Source organism: Ammospiza nelsoni, chromosome 2 (genome assembly GCF_027579445.1).
Source record: "Ammospiza nelsoni isolate bAmmNel1 chromosome 2, bAmmNel1.pri, whole genome shotgun sequence".
Classification (NCBI taxonomy): Eukaryota; Metazoa; Chordata; class Aves; order Passeriformes; family Passerellidae; genus Ammospiza; species Ammospiza nelsoni.
The window spans coordinates 114,846,786-114,874,784 of NC_080634.1; the positions used below are offsets into that span (position 1 = coordinate 114,846,786).

A 27,999-nucleotide genomic window follows, 5' to 3' on the forward strand; every position below is an offset into this window, starting at 1 on the left:
TTCCTCTTCCTCCTCATCACCATCATCATCACCATCCTCACCCTCATCCTCCTCACGGGCTCCCTCCCCGCCGTCCCCACAGCGGCGGTGTCCTGGGCAAGGTGCGGATCGCGCGGGTGAGGTGGCGGCCGGGGCGGAGGGCAGGGCAGGGCGGGTCCGGCGCATCCCGGTGGCCGCAGGTTGCATCATCCGCGGGAGCGGGATGTGGGGGCTGAGAGCGGGGGGTGGCCGTGCCCCTCATCCCGGAGGGGGATGGATGGGGCATGGAGGGCGGCAGCAGAGTGCGCGCAGGGGCTGCGGAGGCTCCCTGGGTGAGGATATTCCAGAACCGTCTGGATTCCATCCCGTGCCATGTGCTCCGGGATGGCTGTGCTGGAGCGGGGAGCTCGGACCAGCTGCAGCACTGTGGTCCCTCCCATCCTGACCCCTCAGTGGTTCTGTGCTGCGTTTCTCTTTCGGTTTTGCAGTGGAGGAAGCGGCAGCCGCAGCCGGGGAGCCCCGGGCGGTGCTGGCTCCGCTGCGGGGCCCGGGACGGTGCCCGGAGCAGAGATGGGCTCTCGGCTTTTCCTGCAGCCTCACGGGATGACTTTGTGCCTTTTGGGTCTCTCTCGGGGTCCTGCACCTGGTCTTGGCTCGCTGCCCATTGTTCTCGTGGGTGCCATGAGGTTCTTCTGCAAGGCTGATGCACTGGACCGTGGAGCTTATTTTTTACATTTGATTTCGTCTATTCCCCCTCCCCAACTGGGAGGGATCTGAACGTGGCTAGGTCCTGAGGGAGCTGTTCAGTAGCAGTCATTTGGTCATCCATATTTATCTATAATATACTGAAAATGTTTATTTATCTATAATATACTGAGAAAATATATTTATAATATACTGAGAAAATATATTTATCTATAATATACTGAGAAAACTTTCCCAATATATTAATAACCCTCCTGGTGTCTCGGAGCAGCTGTAACTTGAAAGGCGAGTGATTCTCCTGCTCCTGGTTGAGTATCCAGTCTGCCGTGTATCTCTGTGCTCCCAACGCCTCTGGCCACGGAGGTTTTGGAACTCTGGGCCCGTTCCAGCAGCGTTGCTCACTCTGCTCGCCCTTGCCAGGGGTTTGTTTGCTGATCCGAGGTGGTTCCGCAACGCTTGCGCTGTGCAGAGGCGGAAAAACACCGAGCGTGGGGGCAGAGGAGCATGGGGATCCAGTGAGGGACAGGGAAGGCATTCCTGGAGAGCTCAGAGCCTGCTGCTTCCCTTCTGCTTAGATCACCACTGGTGACGTGGGGTCTGGGGGTATTTGCACTGAGCATCCTTGTCCAGAGTAGCTGGTGGCCCTTGGTGCCCTGTGGGTGAGTCCCCTTGGTGCCCTGCCATGCCCTGTGGGTGAGTCCCCTTGGTGCCCTGCCATGCCCTTGTGTGAGTCCCCTTGGTGCCCTGCCATGCCCTTGTGTGAGTCCCCAGCTGCCCTGAAGAGGAAGAGAAGGTGAGAAGCAGAACCTGTTTCTACCGAGGTGGTGGCAGCCAGGGGCAGGAGGGACCCATGTCCTGCAGTGTGCAGGCTCAGGGACTGAGGTGGCACTGGCAGCACGGCAGCCTGGGGTGGCTGGCATGGGCTGGCCCTGGCTGCTGGCCTGGAGATCCTGCTAAAAACACAGGAATTGGGCACACAGCAGTGCTTGTGGATGCTCTGAGGATCCTGCTAAAAACACAGGAATTGGGCACACAGCAGTGTGAGCCTTGCCCATGAGGCTTTCTGGATCTCATCCCTTTGTCCCACTCCTCTTTGAGACTTAGGTTGAAGTGGTTTTGTAAATTCTCTTTCTGATTAATTCTGCCAATCCTGCTAAAAAGACAGGAGCCAGGCACACAGCACTGCTGTGCCCTGGGGATCCTGCTAAAAACTCCACAGAGTGATGGCAGCTGGTCTTTCCCACCAAATATTCATCAGCCAAAAGCTGCCTCCCTGCCCAGCTCTGTGCCAGCCTTTATCAGAGATCTCAGGGCCAGCAAAACCTGTGGAGCTTTGCAGGAGGCAGCACAGTGCTGGGGAAGGAGTGCTGTGCTTCTGCTTGTCTTACAGAGCTCGTCAAAAACTGAGAGCAGCTCCCTCTTTTTGTGATGCTGAGCAAGATATTTAATTTCTGAGCATGGAATCCTCCTGTCCCTGAGCTTGGGCTGGGCACATCAAGAGCCCTGCTGCAGTGCTGGTCCATCTCTGTGCTCAGGAAGGGGAACTAGAAGGGAGGAAATACTGAAAGCTTCTGATTGCAACAGGTGAAAACACAGATACAGCATGCTCCAGTCTTTTCTCTGGTGCTGCTGTGCTCCTGAGACATCAGGAGAGTTATCAGTGAGTCCAGGTGGGGTGAGCTGAGGAAATGGAGCTGTCAGACACCGGTGTGAGGGCTGCAGGCTCAGCTTCCCTTCCCTGGGGCACAGCAAACTGAACACTCCCCTCTTCTTCCAGGCTGGTTTCTAAAATAACAATTGCCACAGCAGTGGGAGTTGCTTTGCTGCCAGAGTTTGATCTTTGCAGTGTTACAGAGGTGAGGGCATTAAAGAGCTGCCCCTTTCCTTCCAGAAAGTTCTGAGTTGTGCCAGTCTGGCTTTTGAAGAGTGATCATGGAGAGGATGTGCATGTTCTCACCTGCTCTGTAGGAGAAAATGGAAATAAGGCTTGGGATTCTTGAAGGATCTCTTCCTAGAGCCAGATGTTAATTCAGGTTGCTTCAGGTCACTTGGTATCTCCTGGCACAGGAGGGATGGCTGCTCCTGGGGAAGTGACAAGGACACACACACACTCACAGAGAAACCACAGCAGCAAAACAACCCAAATGTTTGGCTTTCTCCTTAATCTGTTTGAAACAAAGTCAAAATTCTCCAGAGTAGAAATCCATTTTGATTTAAGTGAAATGTACATCTTTAAGTCTGTAGTTAGAAAACATAGCTGTTTAACCTGACTGCAAAAGCCTAAATCAGAGAAACTGCTCCAGGAAAAGACAGAAATAAAAAAAGAAACAAGAAGTGATGAAAAGAAACAGAAAGACTGCTGTGAGAGCAGGTCAACTTGACCTAAGAATTCTTTCTGGTAGAGAAGAACTAGCAAAAAATGTCATGCAAAATTTGTAAAAATGAATATGTGTGAACCTATTGTGAAATTGTATGCATATGGATTTGAGAAGAAGATAAAAAAACCCTAAAGTTCATTCCCAGAAGTAGGCATGTCTTTTAAGGAGAGTAATCTCCACATGCATCCAGCGCTGTAATAACCATACCAGCTTTACAACTTTCACAAAGTTGTAGAATTTTTAGTTATCTCTGCAAAACATGTTCCAGTTGTGGTGTTTCCAAAGGCTGCATGGTTACCTACAAAGATACCCTGTGGTGCTCAGGCTGAGCAGAACAATGTTCTGCAGTGCTTTATTTGTACCTGCTTAACACCACCAAGTTTCCCTTTCTCAGGTGCAGCAGAGAGAGGGATGGGATACAGGAATTCTGTGTCTCATCCCAGCCTGAGCAGCATTTCCCTGAGATTCAGCTCTCACAGCTGCCTCACACGGCTCCATCCCTGCTCCAGGCCGGGCTCAGCTCCTTTGCTGCTGCTCAGGGGATGTTTGAGCAGTGCTGAGAGCACACACTGTGCACAGCCATGGAAACTCACACAGCTCCTGACTCACCTGGGCACTGGGTTCAGCTCAGGACTCATTTCAGTCACTGGCCCTCAGTCCTGCTCTCGAGCAGCTGAGAAATAATTTAGGCCTTGGCTCCCCTGTGGACATGGACCCGGGGGTGTGAGCCTTGCCCATGAGGCTCTCTGGATCTCATCCCTCTGTCCCACTCACTCCCCTTTGTGACTTAGGTTTAAGTGGCTTTGTAAATTCTCTTTCTGAGTAATTATTCTTTTGTTTTGTTTTGTTTTGTTTTTTGCCTTGTGTGATCTTGGAACAAAGCTCTGTGGGGAACAATGGAAGGAGCTGGGGCTGTTTAGGCTGGAGAAGAGGAGGCTCAGAGGTGACCTTACTGCTGTCTACACCTTCCTGAAGGGAGGCTGCAGCAGACAGGTGGGGTCGGTCTCTGACAGAACCAGAGGACACAGCCTCCAGCTACATCAGGGAAGGGATAGGTTGGATATTAGGAAAATTTTTTTCACTGAAAGAATACTAAAGCACTGGAATGCTTTTCCCAGGGAGGGGTAGCATCACCATCTCTGGATGTGTTTAAAAAAAGCCTGGCCATGGCACTTGGTGCTATGGTCTGGTTGAGATCTCAGAGGTCTCTTCCAACCTCATTATTCTGTGATTCTGTGATCTGCAGATGTAATGGCAGGAGCTAGTCAGGCTGTTCTAGTTAGACTCTACCCACACCCCCAACTGGTTATGGCAGTGCTCCCCTTTAGAGGAAAATTAAATTCAGGCTGACAGATTCTTTTTCCTAAAGATGAGCAGCTCTTCCTGCAGCTTATCATTTCCCTTGGCCTCTGCTGAGCAATGTTCACCTACAGAAGCAGAGTTGCCATCCTCCTGTCCTGCTTACCCTCCAAAAATGCTGGTTTGGGCCTGGAGGGAGGATCAGGATGGGGATTTGGATGTCCTAGACCACATCTGACCCCATTTTTCTGAATTTGTGTCCCCTAGGGCTGTAAGAAATTAATTATGTTGCTTAAGGTTTGTATTTGGTGACAGGATTTTGAGCTTTTTGTCTCTCTCCTTATTTTTGTTCAGAGTTGAAGCCTTGTTATTGAAGCTTTGATCAAACATCAAGTATTGCCATTATGAAAATGTGAGAGAATCTCACAGCTTATTTGAGGGAAATAAAGATAGCTTTTTCTCAATTTCTGCTGTTCAAGAAGTAATGGGAGTTGCTGTTAGTAAATTATTAATTTTTTGCCTTACAATAAAGGAAATGAGATGCTATTGCTTTGCCCAGTCCAAAAGGCAGCTTTTTGAGAGCCACATTAATTTCTGTCCTGCCATCAATACAAATAACAAATACTGTAAACCTCTTATTTTTTATTTTTTACTGCAGTGAATTCCCCCCTCTTTCATCTCAGCTTTTGGGCACTCTTGAAAGACACTGAGAGCTGGTGCTTTAAAGCTTTTAAAGGTTTTGTGCTCTTATTTTATTATAAGTTGGAAGCAGAACAAAATTTTCAGTCTCCTGTTTCTAAACCCTTGCTGCTTTTCTCCTGTATTTTGAAATTATTTGACCCTTTGGCAGCAAGGCCCCTTTTCAGCTGGACTTTGTCAATATTGTCAGTGTTACCTGTGGCAAAGGCACTCACTCCATGTGTTTCATGCCAACCTTGAAAATCCTCCAGTACTTTTCCTTTCCCAAAAAATCCCCAGTGATACTCGGGACTGTGAACCTGAGCATCCTAGAAAGAGAAATGAGGGCAGGGTTTCAATCTGGAACTGGGAGTGTGAAAAATGCCAATCACTTGTTTTTAAAATTTTAAAAGTTTAATAGTAATAAAATGGTTTTAAAAATAGTAATACAATTAGAGTAATGATAATTTGGACAATTTGGATTAGGACAATATGAGACAATAAATACAAAGAGTTATGGACGTCAGGGTACCTTTTTCTGGGCAGCATAAGCCTGAAAATGGACACCCATGAACAGAGGATTAGCCCTTAAAAGCAACAGCCTGTTGCATATTCATACACCTCATACATGATGCATAAATTCCATTCAAACACAGGATTCTGTCTGGTCATCCTCAGCTTCTTCCTCTTAATCCTGATGGTGTCTTTGAGGTGGGAAGAAGTTCATTTCTTCTGATAAGAGAGCAATAAATTCTTTTTCTCTGAAAGATGCAGGTGTCCTGTGACTGATATCTCAGTGCGAGTCCTTTCTTTAAAAAAAGTATCCTACATGGCATAGTTTCTATTTTAACATTTTTTATAACCTAAAACTATATTTAACACACGACTTAAGAGAATTAATACAGCATTACTTTCTAACACAACACATATAATATTCATTTTAATATTTGCAAAAAGCCAATCATAAAATACATGCATTTTTCACAGGAGTAAGCTGATTTCTGGTGGCAAAGAGAGCTTGGTGGTAGATTTTGTGTATTTATGGGATCTGTGCTTTTTTAGACTGGTGTCTGTCATTCTAATCCTGGTCAGCAGTCTATGGCAGGTTATAATCCATCTATAACAGGTTATAATCCATCTTGGCTCACGTATTAACTGATCAAATAGAATTGTATCATTTTGGTAGCATGGAAATATTTTTGTTGAAGGAAAATTACTTCAAGTCTTAGTCTGGAAAGTTGATATTTTCAGAGGTTTTTGGGTTTTTTTCCCCTAGAGGAGAGCAGTTTAAATGCTTTAAGCATTGCAGTGCTCAAGGCAGCAGTGGTTAGTGGCCTGTGTTAACTTGCAGGATCAAATACTGAATTTCACTGATGCTGTGATCCAGATTTTTTTTCCAGTTTTCTCAGCTGTGTGAGATCTTAAATATGTGTTTTGTGTACCTCTGCCAGGAGGATGAGGCCAGGGACCCTTTCCAGCAAAATTCAGTAATGGAAAGAGCTGAACCTTGCTGCAGAATAGTGATGAAGAAAACAAATATTAGGGGAAAACACCTCATGCTTTCCAAGATTTCAGCCAGATTTTTGTCTTTAATTGATAGGGAGCAGCCAGGCTCTGTGAGCAACTGGTAGGAGAAATGAACTTTGTATTTATATTACTATTTTGTATTTACTAATTTCTGAAGCTAAAAGCTGCTAGAAGCTTGAAGTGTTTGCTGTGTGTGTTTTATGCAGCACCACTGAAGCTGTGCATGAACACTAATTAATTTTGGGCAGGAACTTGTGAGATTCTGCTCTCCTTGAGGGTGGAGAGGCCTCTGTTCCTGGATAAATCCCTTTCCAAAGTTGTGTACAGGGTCTTTTGGGGACAGCACCATGAAGGACTGTACTGAACAAACTGTATTTCCTATTACTTTTTGTGGCTTTCAAGCTCCTGGAGTTGCAGAAGGTCTGATAAAGATGTTTTGTGCTTACTGTGGAGGACAGAGCAGAGGGAAGATTAATAATGCAGGAGGGACAGGGTCAGGGCACCCTCCATCAATCCTGCACAATTTCTCTGCTGCCTGATTTATTTTTAATCCTATTTATAGAAGTCATCTTCACTTTCTTTTGCAGCTTCCTTTTTTTCCCCCTATGAAAAAGATGTGTGTGTTTTGCCCCTGTGAGAGAGTTTCCTGATTGTTTTTTTTTTTTTTCTTCTAACTTATATGGTCTACAGCTTTGAAGAGAACTCCAGTCTTGTGACCCACAGCAGTTCTTCTCCTGAAGAAAATCCAGTTTTCTGTGCCACCACCCCCACCAAAAACCATGGAGAAGTTTGTATCAGAAAAGCCTGTTCCTGTCTCTAAGGTACTCACAGCTCTTTGGGGAATACTTGTTTCTTAATCAGGCTAAGCAATATTTCTTATCAAGACAATTAATTTATTTACCTATATATGTGTGTGTAAAAATATTGCCTCAATTATCTGGTTTATTCCTTACTTGTTATATCTAAAGTCTGGCTTTCCAAAATGTTGTTTCAGAATCGTAAAATGTGTTGAAATAACTGAAGCAGAGCCCAAGAGAGCTCTGGAAAGTTCTGGATTTCCCCCACACACCCCATTCAAGGGATTAATAAATAAAAATAAATAAAATAAGCTGAAGGGATTAATGCTGGGAGTACTGGAGTGGGAATGCAGGCTGAACAAGGGGAGAAGTTTCCATTTTTTCAATTTTTTCCATTTTTCTCTTTGGCTGGAGAATTTTCCAGGGAAGGGCCAAGCCCAGGAGGTTTCAAGGCCAGGTTGGACGGGGCTCTGAGCTGGAGGAAGGAATTGCTGAAACCTTTCTGTGAGAGTTCTCTGTGACCACTCAGCCATGCAGAGCCCTCTGGCACAGATTTCTAATGAGTCACCAAGCAGCCTCACTGTGTTCCAGTCTGCTTGGAGTGGGGAGGTTTTATGTTTTATTTCAGAGAGCTTTTGGTGTGGGAGGGTAGTCTCCCATGGGAACAGCCCTGGGTTTTCTGTGTCTGTGCAGGCTGGTTACAGTGAGCCATGTGTGTTTAAATTATCTTTGTGCAGGGCACTGTGGTGAGCCTTTGCTGCCAGACTTGCAGTGCAGGTTCTGGTGTTGGTGATAAGGATTTGGCAAATCAAGGTGATGCTGGAACACTTCCCATCCTCACAGCACTATGGAAACATCAACTCCTTTTTTTTTTTCCTTCCTTTTTTATTCCTTTTCTTTTCCTTCTCCCTCCCCCAAGAATGGAATCCCTACTCTTCCTTCCCAGAAGAAGCCAGATACCAACTCATGCCCTCATGCACCTGCCAAGTATTTTGTCTCTGGTGGGGTGGACGCTGAGAACTGCAAGGGCAGTGAGAAGGAGAGGCAGTGGATCCGCCCTGACACACCCAGCAAATGCACCTGGAAGCTCGGGAAGCCCCTCTCTGCCTCCCCCCATCATCATGCCACCCTGTGAGTGTTGCCTTATTTGCTGATTTTCAGCACAAACCCAGCTCTGATTAAGTGATGTTTTCGATCAAGGACTTGATGTTTTGAGTTTGTATTCAGTGGATATTCCTTTGAGCTAAAGTAGCTAAAATAACCAGCCTGATAAAGGATGTGGGGGTACCAGTTGTGGGTTTCTCTGGGTCTGGATTGAAGGCACTTGAGGTGGTGTTTCATGTTCACACTCAGGTGTTTATTGTTTCTTATCAGTAAAACAGTCTCACTGCTGTGAGTTCTGCAGCTTTTCATTAGAAGGCACAAAATGGCAACAATCTCTTGGTACAAGGTCTTTTAAGACTAAACTATCCAGTTAAGAACTGACACCTGGATTATTTTCCCTTTTACCCCAATAACTGATCCCACAGAGCTGCAATGGGGACTTTTCTGCCCAATTACAAAATGCCACCCAAACCCATGGAGAAGAAGGAAGAAGAAGCATGAAGAAGAAACCCAGGACAACACCCTGTGCCCTCCATCTTGCTTCCATCCACAACATACTAAAAACCCCAAACCCTCAATTTCTGAACAAGTGATACACCTACACTGCTCTCTATAATCTATTTCACATTTTTGTGGATTCTAGGAAAACTAGAATTCTAGTTCAGGAAACTTTCTCCATGAATGAGGGTCAGAGTCAGTGCTGCCCTGGGGGTCAGGGCACCCCAGAGCAGACAGAGAAATATTCCCAGTGCCCTGGGTTTCCCCAAAAGGAGAAATAAAAGCAATAAATGCTGTGTGGTTGTTGTGTGACACTTCTGTGACTACATTGACTTTGTTTGTGTTTGTGCCAGGCCAGAGCCTCCGAAGATCCTGCCCAGCATCCTGAATAAAGTTGGCAACACACCTTTGGTGCGGATCAACAAGATTGGGAAGCACTTTGGGCTCAAGTGTGAACTCTGTGAGTTTCTGCAGGCAGAGAATAAATTACAAACACTGGTTCAGAAACTTGGGTAGCTTGGGTTAGTAGTGTCATATAACCTGGCCACAGGAGTGCAGGTGATTGGCAGGAAATGGTGAGGAAAAATTCCTGGTTTTCCCTGGTAGATTTTCTGGGTTTTAGGATTTTGTCATCTAAAACATCTTTCAGTTTGTACCTCATGAGAACAATTCCTGCAGCTTTTCCATTTCTGTAGAAAACACAAAAATGTTTTTCATAGAAAATAATTTTTTAAATTCAAAGCAGTTGTGTGAAGTTTTTGACTGCTTCACCTATCCATCAGTGTGTGCAAAATGCAGCTTTGCAGGTGTCACTAAAGATCACTGGAAATGATTAAAGGGGTGAAATGGTCAGTGGATTTTTTTTTGTTTGGGGTTTTTTAACCCAGCCAATACTGTATATTAATACTGTAGATATTAGGAGGCTCCGATCAGAGTGCTGAAAGGTGCTCAAGGGATTAATGCTGGGAGTTCTGGAGAGAGAAAGTTCAGTTTGATCAGAACATTTTTGGCTGGAGAACTTACCAGGAAAGGGGAAAGGGACAAAAGCAGGGTTTGAGGCCAGGTTGGATGGGGCTTGGAGCAGCCTGTTCTGGTGGAAGATATCTGTGCCCAGGGCAGGGTGAGGAGCTGGATGAGCTCTGGAATGCCCTGCAGCCCTGCTGGTTGTGTGTTTGCAGTGGCCAAGTGTGAGTACTTCAACGCCGGGGGCAGCGTGAAGGACCGCATCAGCCTCAGGATGGTGGAGGATGCTGAGAGAGCTGGGATCCTGAAACCTGGGGACACCATCATTGAGCCAACCTCTGGGAACACAGGTAGGGCGTGGAGAGGCTGGGGAAAGTGTGGGGAAAGGCTGTGGTGGTTTTCCTGGAAAAGGCAGGTTTGAGATCACAGCCTGTGCAGGGAGGGAAGGGAATCTGTTCCTGTCTGCCTGGTGCAGGGAGCTGAGCCTCTTCACCTCACACCAGGAACAATTCTGAACTGTCCTCTGCTGACCAGAGCAGGTGGGAAGGAGTTCTGCTGAACTGCAGAGCCTCTTTGATTTAAAGAAAGGAAGTGCTAGGCCAGACTCATAAGAGTCCTTGGGAATTCAATTCTGACTGAAATTATTGTGTAAAGAAGCACCCATAAGACTGGCATTGACGCCTTGTGTAGGCAGACCTAGAATAGAGGCCAAACAGAGCTAAATAATAAAGTAGGGATTTATGAGAAGGCCTCCATGGATGCACCTTGGGCAGCACCAGAGCCCAGCCAGGGCTGCACCCAAGATGAACCAAAATGGCCCCAAAATGCACGGCCGGGCACGGGCTCTGTCCCTGGGATCAGTTCTGCTCCATTTGCACCTTGCAGTTCATTGTCCCATTCCAGCTTTAGCCCTGCAGTCCCACCCTGCTTGTTTTTCTCTCTCCAGCCCACGGTGTTTGTGCTCTGGGGCTGAGATTTGGATCATTTGTCCTTGGTGCCCAGCTGGAGCAGGAATTGTTTTGTCTCCCTGCTCTGTGCGCAAAGCTCACCATCTCCTCATATGAAGCTCAGACCCACACACTAAAGCAGAACAGAACCTGAAACATATAAAAGCTAAAACCTGAGTGAATCTGGATCTTCCCCTTCTTTCAGTTCTTCCAGCAGCAGGAAACTGGGAAGTCACATCTGTTGGCTCAGGAGCTGCTCTGGGGGGCATTCAAGGGATTCTAGGGGCATTCAGGGGATTCTGGGGCCACTCAGGGGATTCTGGGGCCATTCAGGGCAGCTGAAGCCTTGGTGAGTGTGGCTGTAGCTCCTGCCTGAAGCATGGCCAGGAGTGGAAAATATCCTTGTGTGTTGCATTCCTCCAGTATCCAAGGTCCTACCATGACATCCCTCTCTCTGGGTCAGTAGCTGATAAATGATTCTACTTGCCACAGAATCCACAAAGGCAGAACTGAAGGAAATACAGGGCAACTACTTCAGAAAGCTGATTTTTTTTTTTTTTGTCACATAAGAGCAAAGAGCAGGGCACACAGTAACCTGAGAGAATTGGTTTTTGCTCTCTACTGCTCAGAGTTACTGGGTGTGTTGAATGTGAGAGCTAATGTGTTATATTTTTATCCTCTCTGCATCCCAGTTCTCCGTCAGCCAAAGTCCTGTTTTGATGTTTTGCTGTATTTCCAGTAGCAGAAAGTACAAAGTATTAGAGTTCAGGTCTCAAAATCCTTTCTTCATCACAGACCATAAGGAAGATCTGCATGACTTCTCTTCAGCTTTTGACTTTAAGGAAGCTGCTGCTGGTCTGTTTTGTGTATTTGGTCATCCATATTTATCTATAATATACTAAGAAAACATTCCCTTCCCAATATGTTAAACACCACTTGAGTTGTTTGAGGTGTGGGTTGGGCTTCTCTTACAGGAACAGTTAAAGATGATTAAGGTGGGGATTTTTTCTCCCACACAAAACCAGAGGCAGCTTTGAACAAGCAAGCCTCTGTGTAGGGTGAGCTGCATGTGCTGGTGCCCAGAGGAGCAGGAGAGCTGTAGCCTGACCTCCACACCTCTGAGCCAACCTGATCAGCTCAGGCTGTCCAGCAGGGAGGTGATCTGATAGCAGGTGTGAGCAAAGAGGTGATCTGATAGCAGATGTGAGCCTCTCTCCCACAGGCACAGCACAGAAAGGTGATCTGATAGCAGGTGTGAGCCTCTCTCCCACAGGGACAGCTCTGCTGAGCTCAGCCCTCAGGTGAGCAGGCAGAAATCAGGCTGGACATGGAGTGGAGATGTTCAGAATGGAAATGAGATGTCTGTCTCCAGCAGCCAGGGTGCTTCACTGTTGTGGCAAGCTGACACAGTGTTTTAGAACCTCAATCACCAACAGCATCTAAATAATGTGTTTTTAGACAGGACTTAGTCTCAGCACATTGTAAATTGGGATTTGTCCAGCAGTGAGTCAATAGAGGCTCTGCAGACCTTTTGTAGAATCAAAGTGATTCATTCTTCTCATCTCCTCCAGCTTAAAGCACGTTCCTTTCCCAAATTACATCTGGAAAAATGAAATGGGTGAGACAGGAGGAAGGTGATGTGCATGTTGCAAAGGCAGCAGTTTGCACAAGCCAAGTTCCCCACCCTTGGCTAAACTTCCTCTGGGCTGTGAACCTCAAACAAGGATCGGCACCTGTAAACCCCACAGGCAGAAACATCCCCTTTGCCACCCCTCTGATGGCAAAGGGATGATGGAAGGCAGGGCGTGCCAGAGCTGTCCCTGTGTGTTCTGTGCCCTGCTGCTCACTGAGTGCTCTGTGTGCCTTTGCTGTTGCAGGGATCGGGCTGGCCCTGGCGGCGGCAGTGAAGGGCTATCGCTGCATCATCGTCATGCCAGAGAAAATGAGCATGGAGAAGGTCAGAGCTGCCTCTGCTTGCAAGAATTTAAACATAAACATGTCTGCACTCGCTGAGCTCCTGCTGCAGATCAGTGCTGGGGCTTCAGCAACGAAGGTGCAGGATCTTGGCCAGGGAAAACTCTGCTGAGGTGCTGTTGCCAGTGCCCGGAGAAATCCAGGCTGGCTGGCCATGAATAGAAAATGAAATCCAGGCTGGCTGGCCATGGATAGGAAATGTCTTTAGGACCCATCCCCACAGCACTGCCACTTTGAAAACTCCCATAATTGTTTTAAATACAGACAGCCTGAGGTTTGCCTGGCACGTTGAAGGGGTTACCTGTGCCCCAGGTGAGCTGTTCCTCGCTGAGCAGAGGGTGAAGGAAGACAGTGCTGGAGCTTTGAATATCCTGCAGATGTTCTGGCCTTCGGGAGGTGAAGGGGGCCTGTTGAGGGTGTTTTGGGATTTTGTGACCACCTTTATTTGCTGCAGGTGGATGTCCTGAGAGCTCTGGGTGCTGAGATTGTGAGGACCCCAACTACAGCCAGATTTGATTCTCCTGAATCTCACGTGGGAGTGGCCTGGAGGTTGAAGAATGAAATCCCCAATGCACACATCCTGGACCAGGTGAGAGTCAGGGTGTCAGAGGTGCAGGTGTAGCATGGAGGAGGCTCTGGGGTGTTCTGGGTTGTCTGTTCAACACTCTCCATGTGTCTCTGGAGGAGAAGATGCCCCAAATCTGGAGGTGGAGCTGAGCAGTGAGCACGTTGTAGGAAAGGAAGTTTTTGCAGTCACTAGAGAGCAGCAATGAGCTGGTGTTTGCCACAACCACAGCACTTAAGAGTGTCTGTTTCCAGTGAGCTGGCAATCCTGTGAGGAAGAATGGACACAGGGGTCACATTGCTAGGAGTGCTGTCCCACAGACAGGACTGATTTTGGCATGGGAGGGTGCTGGCACCTTAGGACTGCGCTTAAATTAGGTCAGTTAGGAGGCCTAGTTCCAGATAATACACAATGATACATTCTGCAGAGAGCATGTTTAGGTGTTGTGGGGTTTGGGGATTGTTTGAAGTGTTTTTGAACTCACTCAAAAGGTGATTTTTGTACTTCTGATCTGCCTTTGAATTCAGTACCGCAATGCCAGCAACCCCCTGACCCACTACGACACCACGGCTGAGGAGATCCTGCAGCAGTGTGATGGTAGGTCTGCTCTACTGCTGAACCCTTCCAAGAGCCCCTGGCAGGGCCCTGCTCTTATGTGCCTGGAGAATGAGCCCTCAGATGAGAAAAACATGGATTTTGATAGAGCAAACCCCATACATGTGCTGTGTGTCCTTAGAGAGTTACCTTGTTTCAGTGGTTGTGGTGTTTTCTGGGACCCCCGAGGAAGGAAGGAATGATGATGTTCTTAGAAGGCTAATTTATTACTTTATTATCTATATTATATTATATTAATTATATTATATTAAATATTGTGTTATATTAAATATTTATATATATATATATATATATATATGCATATTATATTAAAGAACACTAAACCATACTAAAAAATACAGAAAGGATACAGACAGAAGGCCAAAAAAAAAAAAATAATGGAAACCTGTGACTCTCTTTCCAGAGCCCTGACACAGCTTGGCCCCAACTGGCCATTAAGTCAAAACAATTCACAGCAGAATCCATGGAAACAATGTCTAGACACATTCCAAAGCAGCAAAACACAGGAGAAGCAATCAGATAATTATTGTTTTCATTTTTTGAGAGGCTTCTCAGCTTCCCAGGAGAAAAATCCTGGGCAAAGGGATTTTTCAGAAAATATGACAGTGACAAGTGGTCACAGTAATGATTTTTTTTTCCCATTAAAGAAGAATTTTTTATAGTTTAGACTTTTCTGCCTGTGAGCAGGTGGAGAAAGCAGTGCTGTTTAAGTTACTTAAAAACCCTTCTATAGGTAGACTGGCATAGAATAGGGTCATTCTTTGATCACAAATACAGAAATAGGTTTTAACATTCGCAGAGCAAATACTCCAATACACTGGAAGCACCTTCACTTAGGAGTGCAGCTGTGTGCTCCTTAGAGTGCTCTCAGGAGCACAGGCTGCTCTGTGCCACAGCTGTCCCCAGCAGCACCCTCTGGCTCTCAGGGCTCTCTCCAGCCCCAGAGGGGACTGAGCTGAGGCAGCAGAGCTTCAGCTGGGCTCGTTCTCAGCTCAGGAGCTGCTTTGGGAGCTGTTGGAGGCATTCCCTGTGATGCTGCAGCACGTGGGCATTTCCATAGGGCACAGAAGGGAGTTCTAGGAAGGATCTAGACCTGCCTTACTAAACAGTGCAGCTTCTGATTGGACCTTCTGATAAGAAAATCAGCAATTAAATTCATTCACATAAAGGTGAGGACCATGTGGAAGGTTCTCCTCTGGCTGTTTAGAGGATTTGCCTTGTCCTTCTGTGACAAACTTGGAGTTAAACTGATGGCACTTTTACAAGCTGCCATCCCACAAACTGAGAGTCCAGATGAGTTCCAGATTTAGGCTTCTTGTTTCTCTTTACTTCCCCTTACAGCCCAGACACTGTTCAGTTACCCCTGCTTGGTGGGGTGTTATTCTTTTGGCTGCTAAGCAATTGATTTTGTGTGTGGTGACCTTTTAAAAACCCTTTTTCCTTTTAAATTAACAAAGCTGTCATGTGGGTGCACCAGAGAAGCTGCAGGTGGTGACACAGGGATGAACTGTCATATCCACACTCCCTCTGAGTGCTAGTGACCAAACCAGCCTTTCTCACATGAAAATGAGGGAGTAGTTGTGTCTACACTTCTCTCCAGAGCTGCCTGTCCCACGCTCTTGGCACTCACTCAGTTAATTAACAAACATAATGGGCTGCTCAGTTTGACTCAGAGAGTGAGTTGTGTGTATCAGCAGATACAGGAACAGGAAAACTGCAGCTGTCAGCTCTGTGGGCCACATCCAGCTGTGTCCAAAGTGCCACAGATTGGTGTCTTGCCAGGCCTCTGGGTGGGCATTTCAAAACCCTTGCTGGAGAAAATGATGATCGAGCAATGCAGTTTCAAGGCAAAGAGTCCTACCCTGCCCTTTTCAGCCACTTTGTGCATTTTTTGTTGAGGAAAGTCCATCCTTAGGTGGGTGTGAGCTTTCAATCCATCCTTCTGCTGGAGATTTCACACTTCTCTCCCACACCCTTAAACAGGAAAGGTGGACATGGTGGTGGCCACGGCTGGCACAGGAGGGACCATCACTGGCATCTCCAGGAAGTTGAAGGAGAAATGTCCAGGCTGCAAAGTAAGTGAGAACCCCACTGCTTTTGCCTTTAATGTCTCCTCAAGATGCTCCCCTTGGCACATCCCACTCCTTGTAAGGCTTTCTGAAGGGAGGTTCTTGGGTCTTCTCAGTTAAAAGGTTGTTCTGGCTGCAGAGAGGGTTTCAGAGTGTCTGAAATCATCATGCTCTGGTTCCATTGGTGACCAGAGCTCAGGTTTGGCTCAGCAGATGAACACTGACACTCAGATCCCTCCATGGGGTGCCTGGGAAACTTCCTTCTGCCTGTGAAACTTCCTTCTCTGGAAGTTTCTTCTTCTTCTGTGCTCTGCAGCCTTTTGTTTCCTCCCTGGCTGTCCCATCCCCAGCAGCTCTGGAGCTGCTGAGGTTTTGCCCAGTGGAATTCTCTCTGCACACACCAGCCTGTGTGTTTTCCTGTGTGATGCGTGAGATTTCCTCACAGAACTCAGGATCCTGCTTCAATCTTGAGAGTTCTACACAGGCAGGGAGTGGTAAAGAAAATAAAACTGGTCTGCTTGACTTGGCACAAAATGAGTTGTCTGTGATGATGCCTGGCATGTGGATGAGGACAACCTTGTCTCAGGGAAAGCCTGGTTTCTGTTTTCTGTTTAAACCAAGCAAAACCCATGTGTGGAATAAGTGGTGCCATCACCCTGAGGAGCTGGGATGGGTTTCCAAGGGGGCCAGAAGCAGCAAAACCTTTGAATATTGCCAGGAGGAAATGAACAGGAGAGCAGGCTGGCTGTGTGCCACCAGCAGCTGTGACAAGGCCAGTGCTCTCCAAAGCTCTGTGTCTTGGTGGCCTGAGGGGAAATCTTCTCCAGATTGTAGGTGTGGATCCTGAAGGCTCCATCCTTGCTGAACCAGAAGAACTGAACAAGACTGACAAGACAATGTATGAAGTGGAAGGAATTGGATATGATTTTGTCCCCACAGTGTTGGATAGATCTGTAAGTCACATTGCTGGGTTTACTGCCCTTTGCCCTCTGCTGGGATGCAGGATTGAGGTTAAAGGCAGGGGAAAACTTGGGGGAGGATTTCTTCAAGCTGAAATAGAAGGGTTAGCAGGCAGAACTATTCCTATTCTTTCCGTCAGCATAAACAGCCCTTGAAAGGCTTAAGGCCACATTAGTTTTACAAATCTAAGTCAAAATGCTGTAAGTAGATAACATTTTCCTACAACACACACTTTTTTCATGCTTAAAACAACCCCAAAACACACCTGGAAAAAACCAGTCATGAAACACAGACAATAAAAATAAAACTGTTGAGTTTGTGAGGGTCCCCAGGACAAGGTGAGAGATGAGGAATTGAGAATCTGACTCCATGTTCTCAGAAGGCTGATTTACTATTTTATGATATTATATTAAAGAATGCTATACTAAAACTATACTACAGAAAGAGAAGGATACAGACAGAAGGTTTAACAGAATTAATAATAAAAACTCATGACCGACTCTTCAGAGTTTGATGGTGATTGGTCATTAATTAAAAAAAATTCACATGAAACCAATCAAACATGCACCTGTTGGTAAGTAATGTTCAAACTACATTCCAAAGCAGCAAACACAGGAGAAGCAATCAGATAATTTTTATTATTTATATTTTTCTCTGAGGCTTCTCAACTTCCCAGGAGAAGAAATCCTGGGGAAGGAATTTGTCAGAAAATATGACAGTGACATAAAACAGACACACAGCAAAGAACACCAACTTACCAATCACAAAAACCCCACAAAGCAACCAAACCAAACCTTCCAGCAGAGCATCCCTCCTGGACAAAGGGGTTAAGACTGTCCTGAACAGAGCCTGTGTCCCTGGGATGCTTTCCAGGGGGGGAGGAAGCTGATGCTGTCTGAGGCTGCTCTCACAGAAGGGTTCCAGCAAGGAGCCTTTTGTGCTGATGCGATCATCTCACCTTGGCAAAAATCCCCACCTGGCATTTGGAGGAGGATGGAAACCCGGGGCTCAGCTGTTCCCTCAAAGAGCCAGGGCTGAACCCACACTGCTTGTGCAGTTCCCCTGGCCCTCCCCAGTTAAATTAAACAGAGCCTTGTTTTTGTCTCCTGCCCCTGCCCAGACAGTGGACCAGTGGTACAAGAGCAATGATGAGGAGTCCTTTGCCCTGGCCCGGATGATGATCCGCGAGGAGGGGCTGCTGTGTGGTAAGAGCAGGCAGGAGCCCCCTGCCCTCCTCTGATGCACATCAGAGACCTCCTTCCGCTCCACATCTTGTCCCCCTCGCTCTGGGCTCCTCTGTTCTGTCTGCTCCTCCCCTATGATGGCTTCCATGGGGTGGTTTGATGGTTTTGCCCCTGCTGTGTATTTTGCAGGTGGCAGCTCGGGCAGTGCCATGTCTGTGGCTGTGAAGGCAGCCAAGGAGCTGAAGGAGGGCCAGCGCTGTGTTGTCATCTGCCCTGACTCCATCAGGAACTACATGTAAGGATCTGCTGCTCTTCTTCTCTGGGGGAGGGGTGAGGGAGTCCCTCAGACCTTGGAACACCCAGTTATCCCAGCAAGGAATGCCTTGGGGCGCAAGTTCTGAGCTGTCTAAAAGGGGCCTGGCACATGGAGCAGGGAGGATCCTTTCCCCTTTAAATCTGAGCTCTGATTTCAGTAGATAATCATCACTGGTTAGCATTTCTCACAGCAAAGGCCTTGCTTTCACTGTGTTATTTGTGGGGATCACTGGTTATCCCAATCCTGGAAGGGTTCCTTTGCCCTTGAGCTGGGTTCCTGCCCTGAGCAGGATCCAGCAGTCCTGCAGCAGCCACACTCAGGGTGAGTTTGCAGGTGGAAATGTCAAGGCTTTAAGCTGCGCTGAGAAGTTTTTCTCCAATCACATTGAAACATACCCCAAAAACATGGTATTTTTAGCTGAGTTTCCTCACCCATGTTACATCCAGCTCAATATTAGACAGACAGAAGTTGCAGACAAGACACATCCCCATTCCAGGCTGTGTCTCTGTGATATTGCAAGGGGCTGATAGAGTTGGAGCTTTGTTTCCTTTGTTTCCTTTTTGTCCCCATGAGTATTTCTTCTCCATGTCCCTGCCACCCAAGCTTGGATGGGCAATGATGTCCAATTTCCAATTCCACTTTATCTGTTGGTGGCAGTGAGCTGTGAACAGCTGTCTCTGTTTGCTGTCAGATGTTCAAGCCCTGCTAATGAGCTTTTCACCCCCTGGTGCTCTGCAGGTCCAAGTTCCTGAGTGACAAATGGATGATTCAGAAAGGGTTCATGAAAGAAGAAGACCTTGGCAACAAACCCTGGTAAGCCAGTCAGATCCATCTGGATTTCCATCAGTCTATTCAATAGAGTTCATGGCAGCTGCTAATTTAAAGCTCATTTCAATTTACACTTCTCCTTTGATTTAGCTGATCTTCCATGCTATTGTCTTGTGCAGCTATTAATCAAATTTGCTTTAATTAGTTGACATCCTTCCTTGAGTTGTTTTGCAGCAGCAGAAAATTTGGTACTTAATGATTGGGGTTTTTTTAATGAAAAGCATTATATCTGGAATTTAAACAAAAAGGAAATAAGCAAAGAATCCTTCCAAAATCAGAGTTCTTGACTGCAAAGCACTGCAGGTCTACGTAGCTAGAAGGGACTCTTCCCTAAATGTTGTCTATGATAACTGTAAATACAGATAGGTCTTTGAGTAGGAGTGCAAAATTTTCTGTGTGAGAGATAAATAAAGAAATTGGGGAGATCAGTGCTCTCCACTGACTATCTGTAATTGTAGAAAGCAGATGAAATGAGGAGAAAGGGTTTGATTTTCAAGCCATCTCACACTTCAGAGACTTTCTGATGCAGGGAATAACACCTGAGAGCCCTGAAGCTTTATTGACTCTGGCTGAATCCTGACTCTCCCTGCAGCCTTTGTCTTTCCTGTGCTGCTGGAGGCCACTGTGCACCAAGGGCCGGTTCTGTGTTCTCCATAAAACTTGCATGGGATTGTTTTTCACTCCATCCCCAGGTGGTGGAACATCAGCATTCAGGAGCTGAGCCTCTCTGCCCCCCTGACTGTGCTTCCAACTGTTACCTGTGCCAAGACAGTGGAAATCCTCCGGGAGAAGAGATTCGACCAGGTACCAGTTGTTGATGAATCTGGGTATGTGCACATCTATCACTCTTCATCCATTTCTACCACTCCCCTCAGCAGGTCCTCAGGGATGTCTTTTAAATGCTTGCTGGAAATAAAATGTCTTCTCACCCATCCTTTTTCATTTATTAACACAGTTCAGAAATGTTGCCTTGAACACGCCAGTGCTGGGCTTTGTGTTTTCATGCCAGGATTGTCCTGCCCTTTACAAGATTCTAATGATCATATCATATCATATCATATCATATCATGTCATCATATCATATCTTATATTATATTATGCTGTACTAAAAGTATACTAAAGAAAGAGAAGGATACAGACAGAAGGTTTAACAAGAATGAATAATAAAAACTCGTGACTGACTCCTCAGAGTGATTGGTCATTAAGTAAAAACAATTCACAGGAATTGTTTTTACTCAGTCATTGTGTCTCTGCAGGATAATTTAATTTCTTTTAATAATACCAGTTTAACTTAAAAAAAAAGCAAAAATTCCTGTTAAAAACAACCAACCCCAAATGTGTCCACATCTATCAGAGCTTTCTTCAGCACACTGTGTTACAGTGCAGGGCTGCAGTGACCCCCATAAACCAGGGTTTTCCAGCAAGCTGGAATGTTCCTTATCACCCTTCAGCCCTCCTGCAAACAGGCTGAGTATTGAGGAGTTGCTCAATTGTGCTGACCTGAAGGATGAATTCTTGTAGATCCTCACAGGGAGAAGGGAAATGACCCCAGCTGGGGTGAGCTTGTCTCTGGCTGTCACACCTTTCAAAAGCACAGATGGGAGTGTGAAAAAATGAAGTGGTTTGTGCTTTCCAAAAGCTCTCTGAGATTGCAGGCAGCTCTCTCCAGCTGCAAGGAGCAGAGATGAAAAGGTCCTGGTGCTCAGAAGGACCTGCAGCATCCGCTGCCTTGTGTGTGAGTCTCCAGCACCTCTGAGAGCTGCGCTCTCTCTCCTGCAGACACACACAATCCAAGTGTGCCATCAATAATGCTGCATTATTACCATGAAATAGCTGAACTGACTCCTCCAGGCTGGCTGGGAGTGGATGCTTTTTTCTACAGGAGCACCTGAAGCTTTTGTGTTGTTTATCCCTGTCTTGTGTCTCCTTCCCCAGGGTGATCCTGGGCATGGTTACCCTGGGTAACATGCTTTCCTCACTGCTGGCTGGAAAAGTTAAGCCTTCTGATGAAGTCAGAAAAGTCATCTACAAGCAATTTCAGCAGGTAGGCAGGTGTACTCTGCAGCTCCTGGTTGCAATACTAGAGTAGGTGTGCTAACACTGCACAGGCTGGGTGAGGTTCACCTGGGGCCAAGCCAGCACCTGGTACTGAGCATAGAATTTCCTTTTAAAACCATGGAATGCTTGACTTAGTTTCCACCAGGATTTAAGTTCCAGCACTGTCCCAAAGTGGACTGAGGGCTGTGTTCTGGAAGTGTGTTTAATGCTTCTGTTCAACCTGTGAGCCACCCGAGGCTACTGGTTCTTTATGGACAAATGTGAATTTATTTTTTCCTCCCCAGACAGATAATCCAGCATCATGGGGACCTGTGGTGGGTAACACAACTGCCTGGTTCATGTTCTGCCTTCCTTGGACATCTCAGGAGTTTCTGGGGCTGGTGGTGTGGGGTGGTGTCTGGGGCTGCTCTGGTGCTGGCTGCATCAGCCAATTCTCTGCACTTCTGAGGTTGTGGCTCTGGCCATGGACAGCTCAAATGCTTCTTTAGCAAAGAACAGCTTAACCACTTATTTTCCCTTTATTTCTGGTATTTTCTTGGTGGAGGCTGGAAGGGGAGTGACACAAGCTGTGGTACTGCTGATTGTTAACTAAAATGGTTATTTTCCACTTGAATTGATGGGTTAATGGAGAAACGTGGTGGAATGCACATAACCTCAGAAGTATTGTGGGTATTGCTTCTCTTGCCACTTTAGTCAAGCTTATTTGGTTTATTTATGGGTGAAACTGGGAAAATGAATCTTTTGTGTCACCAAAATCACTTCTGGTATCCTACATGGCTGCATCAAATGAGAGGCTTAGCCTGCAAACTGGGGCAAAGGTACATTTTGGAAAGATGGCTGTTTTGGTTGTTTGGAGAGGTTGTGGATTTCCCATCCCTAGAAATGTTCAAGGCCAGGCTGGACAGGGCTCTGAGCACCCTGAGATAGTGGGAGGTGTCCCTGCCCCTGGCAGAGGAGCTGGATGATCCCAAAGGTCCCTTCCACCCCAAACCATTCTGTGATTTTACAACATGGGCAGCCAGCTTTGGTAGGATCACCACAATTATTTTATGGTAATTCTTAGAATGGAAGCAGAATGGTTAGAGCTTTTTTGAAAGTCCCTGGTATAATTTCAAATCTGGGGATTTGAAACACCAGTCACAGGATAATTTGCCAACCCAAACAAGTGCTAGTGGAGGGAGGAGCCATCCTTGTGGAGTCAGATGTTAGTTCCAGTGGTTTGGCTTCTCAGTCATGTGTAGTATAGTACTCACTGCCTAGAGACCTAGTAAGCTTAAAAGCAAAGCCTAAATGTGGAAAAACCTGTGGGCAAAATATTTAAGGAGCTTGAACAAGCAGGTGAAATCTCTGTGGGGGTTCTGTTAAATTTCCACTGAGCATCTCCAGGCATATTTATGCCTTCATGGCTGTCCCAGTGCTGCCAAGGGGCTGCTTGTCCTGGTTCTCTGTAGCCTGCCTAGTCCCTGAAGACAGATTTGGGACTGATGGGTGACTCCATGTGGCAGATTTCCCACCTCCTTCCTTTCCTGGCCCCCAGGTTTAAATATTGGTTCCTATAGCAGGTCTCTTAAACACAGGCTGCTGGGAATCCTCTGACTCCCACTCTGTGCTCCAGTGCAGCCCAACTGTTCATGCTGTGGCATTTATTTAACACAGAGAGGCTTTTTTGAACCTGCAGTGCAAGACTCTTCCTTGCTGTGAGTTCCTTTAATAAAAGGATGTCAAATGGTGGGTGCTGGGGAGAGTCACCTGGAGCTACTGCTTCATCTCTTAACTCATGTTTGAACAGTTTTAGGCATTTTTTAAAATGCTTGCAGCAGGTGATTGCTGGAGTGTTTTGGAAATATCTGTATTTTTTCAGAGTTGACACCAGGTGCTTTCTTGTTCAGTCTTAGCAAAGTTGAGCTTCACAAAGAAAATGAATTATTAAATCTCAGTTCCTTGATTTGTACCCAAGTCCTGTGTTAGCTGAGCAATCTTTCACCCTTGGTTTTGGTTTTGGCTTGTTTGGGCTTTTCTGCCTTTGCAGATCATATTCACTTCCACAATGATTGGCAGCCTGATTCATTCACTTTTTCAATTTTTTAGGATAAAATCACCAAATATAAAGACTTTTATGGTCACTTCTTTTGTTGAGACACATGGAACACTTAAACTTCTTTGATTGCTAGCATTTTTCAGATCTTCATTCTATTCATTATGTTTACAGAACCAGAAGGAATAACTTCATGTAGTGCTTTGTGCTTTTTGGAAATCAGAAACAAAGAAAAGTGATCTTTAAAGTTGGCCTTGATTTGTTGGTGTTCTCTAGTGCTTCAGGTGGGAGCAGAGCACAAATGTTGATGTGTTGATTTTAGTTCTGTACAAAGTGTATGGGGATTATTGACTGCTAAACATAGAAAGCACTGTTTTACTCAGGCTCTGTAACTCTCTCCTCAGATTAACCTGAAAGACAACTTGGGGAAACTCTCTCACATCCTGGAAATAGACCACTTTGCTCTGGTGGTTCATGAGCAAATTCAATGTGAGTACAAAGTGCTGCACCTTGAGAGAGCAAATCTTTGAGTGGCAACAAGAAGCAAGTGAGAGTGTGAATGTATAAAGTGAGTTCTGATGTAGCAAAATGCTAATTTTATATGTAAATTTGTGCTACTGAGCCTAATTGCCATCCCTGGAGGTGTTCAAGGCCAGGCTGGATGGGGCTTGGAGCAACCTGGTCTAGTGGAAGGTGCCCCTGCCTGTGGCAGGGGTGGAACAAGATGATTTTAAGGTCCCTTCCAACCCAAACCATGCTGGTATTAGTAAGACTAAATAAATCTTCAAATCTCAGGAATATCACTCTTATATGTGAATAATATTTTGTCCTGTTTAATCTTCCTAATAGCAGACAACTTTGCAAAGTTACAAACACTGAGACACTGAGACTGAAAACAATATTAAGTCATGCCAGATAAATTTATCTTTAGCTTCTCAATTGTAACTGGAAAAAGAAAAGCCATCAAATTTGGGGTTTTTCTTGATAATCTCCATAAGGATGTGCTCTTGGCTCTGAGCGGACTATTTATAAACCTGGAGTCTCAATGGAAGCTTGCAGTGAAACAGAGGTTGAGTGAAAAAAAGCCCAGGACAATCCAGCTGACTGAAAAAACTGAGAATAGAAGTAGATTCAACATCTCAGTACAGACAGACTTTAGGAACTGGAATTTAGACAATTGATAAAGGGCCAGAGGTCGTGTGGCCACTTGGTTCCCAAGTCAAGTCCCAAGATAATGAGAAAGTCACTTGAGCCTGTGCTGTCAATGCAGCAAAGATTAAATGGTTAGTACATTTTTTGGATATAAATGGGGTATTGTGGTTTTTATACTGATTCTGTGGTTGGCAGGGATGCAGGAAGAAGGCTGTGTCACATTTCCTCCTCAAAATGTGGTTCCATTGGGCCATTCAAGCGGCCCCTGGTTTCAGTGGGGTAATGCCACTTGCAGCTGTTTCAAGTAATTAGTGTTTATGGAAAATACACTTGTGTCAAGAACAATAAATCCACTGGATCCTTATCCTTCCTTCCATAAAGTTCCAGTGTCCCTTTTGCTGAGGAGCCTTTCTGAGCTGAAAATCCTTGTCACTGCTCTGTGACTCTTGGCCAAAGGTGCCTTTTGTGTTCCCCCTCTGTGCCAGGATCACCCAACACCTCCAGGATGATGGAGCTGGGATGGCTCAGCTCCCCATTTCACAAACACTAGAACCAAGCAGGAGGGGATGTGTTTGTGCCTCCTGGAGCCAGAATTCCCTTTTTTCTCCCTGCAGATCACACGGATGGCTCCTCCAGCAAGCGGCAGATGGTGTTTGGCATCGTGACAGCAATCGACCTCCTGAACTTCGTCACCGCACGCGAGCGGGAGAGGAAATCCAACTAAAGCCAGCAGCAGCCTGGAGCCTGCTCAGCATCCTGCAGCCTCAAACAAAGAATCAGGGTCATGTCTTAACTAGAATTTTTTTTTTCCTTTTATTTTTCTCCTTTTTTTTTTTAATTCTGAAAATAAGTAGTTAGCCATCCTGCTGTCAGCTCTCCAGCCAATGTGTCCTGCTGTATTGCCCAGCTTCTGGGATCATGTTTCTTAATCAGGCTAAGCAGTATTTCTTATCAAGACAATTTATTTTTTTACCTATATATATATATGTATGTGTAAAAAATATTGCCTAAATTAAGTGGTTTGTTCCTTACTCGTTCTGTCTAAAGGCTGGCTTTCCAAAATGTTGTTTCAGAATCATAAAATGTGTTGAAATAAAGAGTTACTGAAGCAGAGGCCCAAGAGAGCTCTGGAAAGTTCTGGATTTCCCCCCCCCCCCCCACCCCCCCATTTAAGGGTGTTAAGTTAGATATTACCTGTGTTGAGACAAAACTGGGACTGGGGCATGGGCAGAAGGAAGGAGGGTTTCCCTTTTGGTGGCATCATTGTAAAACAAGAAAATCCTCAGGGCTGAAGCTGAGACTTCCTCCAAGCATCTGCTCTGAGGAAAAGCTGGTTTGAGTAGAATCATGGCAGCGAAGTGGCAAACATCAGCCAGTGACTCTGTTTTACACAGTGCACCAGCTTTCCCTGCCACAGACCTGTTTTTTTTTTTCCTGTTGTTTTTTCCTGATAAGTAAGCACAAGTAAGGAAAGATTTAAAAGGTGAGACCAAGCATTTTGCTTGAAATTTTTTAAAAATCATGCTGTTTCATCTGTTACCTTCTTCTCCCTCCCCATTTATCTCAGAGTGCCTTTTCTGTGACTGTTTCAGGAGAGCCAAAGATAATCTCTGAGGAGCTGTGAACTCTTCCAAGTCTTGTTTAGGTGCTCCTACCCTGTAGTGCCTCATTCCAAGAGAAAAGCCCTGCATTGGCTACCCCCTCAGATTAGGGCTATTGCTGAAGGCAAGTGACCCATCCTAAACTTAAAATGTGATTTGCCATTAAATTCCTGCACTTCTTTAAGACTTTAAACAGTTTTTCCCAAGGCTCTGGGAAAGAAAAATACTATAAATCTAAACATGTACAAATTCAATAGTAATTGAAAGTTTCTAAAGAGTGATGAATTTCTTTCTGCTATTGCAGTTATCACTGCTGCTAGATTTTGGCATTACTTTGAATATTTGCTTTACTGGCTTTTATCTGATTTTTTCCCCCATTTTCCATCTGACCTTTGCTGACAGCAGCAGGGAGGGAGGTGCTTGAGTAGCTGAGGTTTCTCCTTTTCCCATGTCAAACCTGACCTGACTGAATTCAGCAAGAAATATGAAAGTGGTAGCAGGAGGTTCCCAAAGCTGCTTTTCAGAGCAGCACAAGAGGGGAGTTTAAGGTGGGGCAGCAAAATAGTCAATTATAAAGAAATACAAAGATTTGAATCTGTTTTTCTGATTCACTGTTCATACATAAATCCCTGCAGTGCCATGGAAACTGGCAGTATTGTGGAGTGAGGCACAGGGGATGGTTAGAAATGGTGGGGAACAGGGGAGGGGAGTGTAAATCATCTCAAATAAGCCAAAGGATCCAGAGAAATTCACCTTCTTCCCTGGGGTTTGCTAAGAACAGGAGCTATCTCCTCTGCACTGGCACAGGGAGGAGAAGGCTTTTTTTATTCCCAGAGGAACTGGGTAAATAAATGGAATTGCTGCACAACTGAAAAACTTTCCAGAGCTCTTTCCCATGGCAGGGGTGAAGGCAGCCAAGGGAAGGGGACAGGGAATCCAGCAGGGCTGAAATTGCTCTGCTAAAGTTTGTGAATGTGATGCTTTTTTGCATGTCTGAGAACCTCATTGCTGGCCTGGTCCTGGTTAGTTGTGGAAGGGCTGATTAAAACTGGGTTTATCTTTGTTTCAAGTGCTCTGAAGACCAAGAAAGACACTGCAGTTTGTTCAGTCTTTTACCTGAAATTGAAGGCCAGAGCCTGAACAGAACTGTATTTTTTTCCTGAAGTGAGTGCCTGCATCTTCTGTTTACCTTTGCTGCTTTTGCAAGGACTGACTAAACCTGAAAACTATTTTGCACATGAATATTTTTATCAGCAATTTATGCTGTATTTGTTTGTCACTGTAAGAGATTATCAGTGCTAATGTTGGCTCTGCAAAAATATTTCTTATTTTCTCACCTGAAGACAGCTGTTCAGTAAAATCTGTACAATATTTTGCAACCAGTTACCAGGCAATGACTTAAGGTTCATTTTCACATTGTCATGTCCAATGTTATTTCCCATTTCTTGCACAAGCTGGGGCTGACTCCAGAACTGTGGCTAGCAGGGGTTCCTCTGAGCAGCCAGACCAATCTCATCTGCCCACCAAGCCCATTTCTGAAAACTTGTTTGCTATAAATCTACACTGTCAGAAGTTTCCTGACATTGTCCTTGTCATCCAACAGCTTTTCTTACTGTGCAGTGTCAACTGAGGGAAAGGGAAGACTCCTTATGCTTCAAGGAGCTGGGAAAAATCACCACTATGAGCTGTATTTATTGCACAGATGTTCACAAATGTACCATACAAAGAGTTCAATAAAGGCTGTTTGATTGCAGAATGGCTCTGGGT

General features: G+C 45.7%; 1 protein-coding gene across 2 annotated transcripts; it reads left to right on the top strand.

The window, feature by feature from the left end:
- Positions 1-3: 3 nt before the first annotated feature.
- Positions 4-27,988, top strand: LOC132087435 (cystathionine beta-synthase-like protein). 2 transcript variants are annotated; one of them, XM_059493645.1, is made up of 18 exons: positions 16-116; positions 7,257-7,387; positions 8,283-8,494; positions 9,319-9,425; positions 10,144-10,278; positions 12,753-12,832; positions 13,304-13,438; positions 13,942-14,011; positions 16,013-16,104; positions 16,926-17,051; positions 18,179-18,263; positions 18,432-18,537; positions 19,297-19,371; positions 20,079-20,213; positions 21,322-21,430; positions 21,729-21,758; positions 23,884-23,968; positions 25,246-27,988. In XM_059493645.1, the coding sequence occupies exons 2-18, from the start codon at positions 7,346-7,348 to the stop codon at positions 25,353-25,355; spliced, it is 1,734 nt and encodes a 577-aa protein (XP_059349628.1). In that variant the 5' UTR covers positions 16-116; positions 7,257-7,345; the 3' UTR covers positions 25,356-27,988. The 2 variants fall into 2 exon arrangements, with proteins under 2 accessions (XP_059349629.1, XP_059349628.1); XM_059493646.1 differs by lacking the exon at positions 21,729-21,758 and having other exon boundaries at positions 4-101.
- The last annotated feature ends 11 nt before the right edge of the window (positions 27,989-27,999 follow it).